The sequence below is a fragment of the Gadus morhua genome, chromosome 13 (genome assembly GCF_902167405.1).
Source record: "Gadus morhua chromosome 13, gadMor3.0, whole genome shotgun sequence".
In the NCBI taxonomy this organism is placed as follows: Eukaryota; Metazoa; Chordata; class Actinopteri; order Gadiformes; family Gadidae; genus Gadus; species Gadus morhua.
Genome location: NC_044060.1, coordinates 5,728,934 through 5,735,214, shown reverse-complemented (window position 1 = coordinate 5,735,214; position 6,281 = coordinate 5,728,934). Strand labels below are relative to the sequence as shown.

At 42.8% G+C, this 6,281-nt stretch overlaps 1 protein-coding gene across 1 annotated transcript in view; it reads right to left on the bottom strand.

Moving 5' to 3' along the window:
- Nucleotides 1–2,255: 2,255 nt before the first annotated feature.
- slc4a8 (solute carrier family 4 member 8) overlaps nucleotides 2,256–6,281 on the bottom strand; it is a 35,983-nt gene continuing 31,957 nt past the window's right edge. The window contains exons 24-25 of the mRNA XM_030375889.1: nucleotides 5,753–5,858; nucleotides 2,256–5,139 (exon numbers count right to left, since the gene is read on the bottom strand). Of these exons, the coding sequence (XP_030231749.1) occupies nucleotides 5,134–5,139; nucleotides 5,753–5,858 (112 nt within the window). The 3' untranslated portion in view covers nucleotides 2,256–5,133. The remainder of the gene's footprint in view (nucleotides 5,140–5,752; nucleotides 5,859–6,281) is intronic.

Genomic DNA, 6,281 nt, shown 5'->3' with positions numbered 1-6,281 from the left:
GTGTTACCCCTTATGTGGTTTTTTATGACGACCAGTAAAAAACAACAGTGTTACCCCTTTTATTTTATTTGACAAAGACAACAGTATTACCCTTTTTTTTTTATTTTTATGACCACCAATTAAAAAACAACAGTTTTACCCCTTGTGTTTTTTTTCATGACGACCAATAAAAAACAACAGTGTTACCCCTTGTGTTTTTTTCATGACGACCATAAAAAACAACAGTGTTACCCCTTGTGTTTTTTTCATGACGACCAATAAAAAAGAACAGTGTTACCCCTTGTGTTTTTTTCATGACGAACAATAAAAAACAAGTGTTACCCTTTTTTTTTTTTTTTATGACGACCAATTAAAAAACAACAGTGTTACCCCTCATGTTTTTTTTCATGACGACCAATAAAAAACAACAGTGTTACCCCTTATGTGTTTTTTTATGACGACCAGTAAAAAACAAAAGTGTTACCCCTTATGTTTTTTTTCATGACGACCAATAAAAAACAACAGTGTTACCCCTTTTATTTTATTTGACAAAGACAACAGTGTTACCCTTTTTTTTTTTTTTTTATGACGACCAATTAAAAAACAACAGTGTACCCCTTGGGTTTTTTTCATGACGACCAATAAAAAACAACAGTGTTACCCCTTGTGTTTTTTTCATGACGACCAATAAAAAACAACAGTGTTACCCCTTGTGTTTTTTTCATGATGACCAATAAAAAACAATTGTTACCCTTTTTTTTTTTTTTTTTATGACGACCAATTAAAAAACAACAGTGTTACCCCTTATGTTTTTTACATGACGACCAATAAAAAACAACAGTGTTACCCCTTATGTTTTTTTTCATGACGACCAATAAAAAACAACAGTGTTACCCCTTATGTGGTTTTTTATGACGACCAGTAAAAAACAACAGTGTTACCCCTTATGTGGTTTTTTATGACGACCAGTAAAAAACAAAAGTGTTACCCCTTATGTTTTTTTTCATGACGACCAATAAAAAACAACAGTGTTACCCCTTTTATTTTATTTGACAAAGACAACAGTGTTACCCTTTTTTTTTTTTTTTATGACGACCAATTAAAAAACAACAGTGTACCCCTTGGGTTTTTTTCATGACGACCAATAAAAAACAACAGTGTTACCCCTTGTGTTTTTTTCATGACGACCAATAAAAAACAACAGTGTTACCCCTTGTGTTTTTTTCATGACGACCAATAAAAAACAATTGTTACCCTTTTTTTTTTTTTTTATGACGACCAATTAAAAAACAACAGTGTTACCCCTTATGTTTTTTACATGACGACCAATAAAAAACAACAGTGTTACCCCTTATGTTTTTTTTCATGACGACCAATAAAAAACAACAGTGTTACCCCTTATGTTGTTTTTTATGACGAACAGTAAAAAACAACACCCCTTATGTTTTTTTTCATGACGACCAATAAAAAACGACAGTGTCACCCACTCTGTTTTATTTGATAAATATCGACAGTGTTTTTTTTCTTTTTATTATGTTTATTTCATGACGGCCGATAAAAAACGACTGAGTTACCCCTCATATTTTTTCCATGTTGACCAATAAAGAACGACAGTGGTACCCATGTCAAAGTTTTTGCGGGGATCCGAACCTGAGCTGTCTAGAGTGTTAACCTCCGAACTTATCAATGCACCATCAAGTGCAAAAGACATGATAGCATTACGTTAAAAATTGAAGATACTGTGTTTTCCACAGAAATTGAGCCGCGGTCTCCAGTGGGTTAGGCAGAGTGCACTCCACTGCACCACTGAGGCGATGCCAATACACAATAATCAATCATCAATAAAGAGGATCACCCGTCATCTCGTCTCTAAATAATGGATGTTGCGCATCATTTATTATGACGTCGTTATATAGAATCTCTCTCAGCACCCCCCCCCTCAGAATGACTTCCCGCGTCCCTGCAGGTCTGGTTCCTCAGTGTGGATAAGGTCTGTGTGGAGGACGCCCTCTATGTACAGACTGGTGGAGTCATGCTCTGCTGCCCCCTAGTGTTCACTGGTGGTATTCACAGGGACGGGCGCAGCTGTGTGGAGCAGGTGTGCGGTTCCGTTAACCCACGCGGCGGTGTGGTTAATCGTCTTTTGTCCAGGGTATCACATATAGCATCCATATATAAATATATACGGCGTGTAAAGCCCTCTGAGACCAACGGCATCGTCTCTGTGGACGCCACAGATGCTCTTTGTAACTGTAAATGACTCACGCCACCCCTCCTCGTTTCAGACATGGTTTATTTCAGGTTTGGTTTTCATAATCAAAAAAATTACATTGAATATATATACTGTATAGAGATTTTTTTCGCTGATATATAAAACACAGAGAATGGTTTCTGCTCTGAACAAACATTCAGCATTTGTGTTGACAAGGCCTCTGGACTCTACAGGCCTTTGGACTCAGTTCTATATCTCCTCCAGGCTCTAGGTCTTAAGTTCCTCTGGGTCTGAGAGCCGGTCTCTCTCTCCTCTCTGAGAGCCGGTCTCTCTCTCCCTCCTCTCTGAGGGCTGAACTCTCTCTACTCTCTGAGAGCCGGTCTCTCTCTCCTCTCTGAGAGCCGGTCTCTCCCTACTCTCTGAGAGCCGGTCTCTCTCTCCTCTCTCTTACGACCTTGTTGCAGCAAAGGATGGAACACCGTGTTACTGGTCCGAGATGTTACTGGTAAGAGGTGTTACTGGGAGCAAAGAGCTTCGTCCTGATGGCCAGGGTCGGTTCATGTTTCGTATCGTTTATTGATCTCATTAAAAAACACAATGCAAAGTATTGATGGTTATTAGAGCTTCCATTAACATATAAAGTAACGCCAGCAGAACAGGGAAGCTGACATGTGTGTTTATGATGACAGACGTATACGTTTATATTACTATATCCTCATGTTGATGTCCAAACACACACTGGAACACGGACATGTGTGGGATCAGGGCTCCGTTCTGCTCTCTCTCTCGCCCACGGCAAAAACATTTATTTACAGTCTGAGTCCGTCCTGCTCCTTTGCGTCTTCCTCTTGGTCGCTCTGAGCGTATGGTGCCTCAACATCCCATCTCACAGCCAGACCCTAGGTCTAGACTCTAGACCCTAGAACTAGGGTCTAGAGTCTGGGTCTAGGCCTACACAGGGTCTAGGTCTCGGTGACTGTCTATTCAGAGGGTCTGGGTGGAGCCGGGCCTAGAACTAGGTGGTCTGGTCGGACCAGGTCTAGTTCTAGGTGGTCTGGTCGGACCAGGTCTAGTTCTAGGTGGTCTGGTCGGACCAGGTCTAGGTCGAGGTGGAGCAGGACCTTATGCCCAAGCTTGTCATCATGTTGTTTAATCTACAGAACGGTCCAGTATCTGAGCAGCCTTCGGAGGCTGCTTAAGGAGACTTAAGGAGACTTGCGGACGAGACAATCATGGCTTATTGAAGCGATTCTGAACCCATTGCATTTCTTGGCACAACTATATTACAACTGTTGCTTATTCAGACTTATTATATCTTCAATGAGTTATATACAGACGGTCAAAGTAACATTCAAGGCTCCTATCTAAAAATAAATTATTATAATAAATTATTGTAGGTATTCTGTTAAAAATAAGACATATTTATTCTTAATGTATCTACAGAAAGTGCAAACTAATGTAGAGTAAAACGATTATTTATGAATCCTCAGCTGTTCCCTTAGCTTTAAGTTTCCCGGCGTTCCTGAACAAAACAGAACATTCTGTATCTCCAACGTGACCAATCTCAATCAATGGCACATCTCAAATAATATGTAAAGGCTTGAATCTTGTTTCTGTCTTATTGGCACATTCCGTCTGCGTTGGATGAGGAGTTCAAAGTTCACGGGTCTGTCATCCGTTGTCTGTTTCAGGTTGGTCTGTATATTCCTGGTTCTCTCTATTTTTTCGTCTTAATATAATGTTGCCAACCGTTCACCGTGTTTTGACAATTTAGGATAAATCAGCCTCAATTAGCATTAATTATTGCCTAATGGTCCTTTTTGGTTTATCTCAGCAAATATTCAGAGTGGTTTAAACAACTCGCATACATTCAAGCATATCATACAAATGTACAGATTCAGAGAAATGGCTTCCAGACAAACACACACACACACGCACCCACACACACACACACACGCCCACACACACACGTTAAATATCCGGTCTTCCCTGACCTGTGATGGGACCCAAAGTGTCTTGCAGGAGAGTTCAGTAGCTTATGTCTGAGGTAAAGAAACAGGACATTACACCGGGACAGAGTACAGGACATCACACGACATTCAGCAGATCTACACAATCAGTATCAAAGACACGGTCCAGAAAGAGACATGTTTAGACGTCATGAAACACAGATTATTAGTCACCGATTCCACTGAACTATTTGACGTTCAGTTATCAGTGTACACGTCAGAACACTAATACACAGGTTTGTTTTGAGTGCCAAAGGACTTATTATCTACTCTTTTGTTTCCAACTGAACAAAACATTGAAATCAAACCACCGTCACTAAGAGAACACGTCATGGCACGTATAAAATGGACTCAACGGAAGTAACCTGGTTTATGTTAACGGAATATTCACACTCCCTAAGTATTGCCCAGAGTGGCGAGAGACAATCAGAAATATGGTCTTCTGGGGGGGGGAGGAGTATTAGCAGGATGTGCATATGAGTGAGTGTGTGTGTGTGCTATCAATTTCTATGTAGCAGTTATTGTGTGTCTGGCTGCAACTGTGTGTCTGTGTCTGGAATGTGTGTGATGAGTATGTGTGTGAGTTTCTCGTTGTGTGCGCCCGTGTGCATACGTATGTGTATTTGTATGCCCCTGTGTGTGTGCGTTTGCGTGCGTGTTTGTATGGGTATGCATCTGTGTTTGTGCGTGTTTGTGTGTGTGTGTGTGTGTGTGTGTGTGTGTGTGTGTGTGTGTGTGTATGGGTATGCGTAGGGGTCTGTGCGTGTGTGTGTGTGTTTGTGTGTGTGCGTGCAGCTGGTAGTAAATCTCAGAGTCCCCTCGTCTTTCCTCTGACACCAGCCGGCGTGCGTTGACGTCCCAGAATCCTTTGCGTCCAGACTTCTGAGATGGGCTCCTTGCCCGACACCTCACTCGTCTATGAACTCGATGTCCTCAATCCTGCAGGAGGAGAATGACGTCACCGTGTGAATGACGTCACCGTGCGAATGACGTCACCGTGCGGATGACGTCACCGTGCGGATGACGTCACCGTGCGGAGAGGACAAAACCATCCCACCGCAGTCACGCAAATCTCCAATTATTGTTATCACATTTGTATAGAAATTATCCTTTTGATAAATCGTCAATTATATAAATTACTCGAATTGTAATTAATTCAAATATTTTTTGATTTATTTTTATACTAATACAAATTCTTCTAAACGTTTTTTTTTTTTTTAATATTCTTATCATTTTGTTGAACTGAATAAATGTGAATAAATCTGTGGTACCAGTCTTCAATCACAGAAAAATTCATGGATGAAATGTGATTAGAAGGAGGAAGAGGAGGAGGAGGAGGAGGAGGAGGAGGAGGAGGAAGAGGAGGAGGAGGAGGAGGAGCAGGAGGAGGAGGAGGAGGAGGAGGAGGAGGAGGAGGAAGAGGAGGAGGAGGAGGAGGAGGAGGAGCAGGAGGAAGAGGAGGAGCAGGAGAAGGAGGAGGAGGAGGGAGAGCAGGAGGAGCAGGAGGGGGTCACATGGGAGGGGCCCGGGGGCCAGAGAGCCTCAGTCTTGCCTTCTTGGCGGGCCCCTGGCGGGGGTCCTTCTGGTTGGAGCTCAGAGATTTCCACACGGTGGTTTTCGACATTTCGTCAGAAATATTAATATCAGAGGGGTCGCGCCTGGGGACACAGGGGGGGGGGGCGGAAGAGGGTTGGTGTGAGGGTCCGGGCGGAGAGGGGGGGTCCACATAAAAAACAGGAACCCAGGACGCACAACAGACTCAGGAGAGAACAGAGGGCAGTAGGTCCCCCTGACCCCCTTGAGGGTCAACACTCTGGGGTACGTATCTGACTATCCGTGTTGTGTGGGGTGTGTGTGTGTGGATTGTGTGTTTGTGTGTTGGTGTGTGTGTGTCCTCATTGTTCCTCACTGTGGGATGTGTGTGTGTGTGTGTGTGTGTGTTGAGTGTGTGTTTGTGTGTTGGTGTGTGTGTGTACTCATTGTTCCTCACCGTGGGTTGTGTGTGTGTGTCTCTGTGTGTGTGTGTGTTTGGTGTGTGCCTCCATGTGTGTGTGTGTGTGTGTGTGTGTGCCTCCATGTGT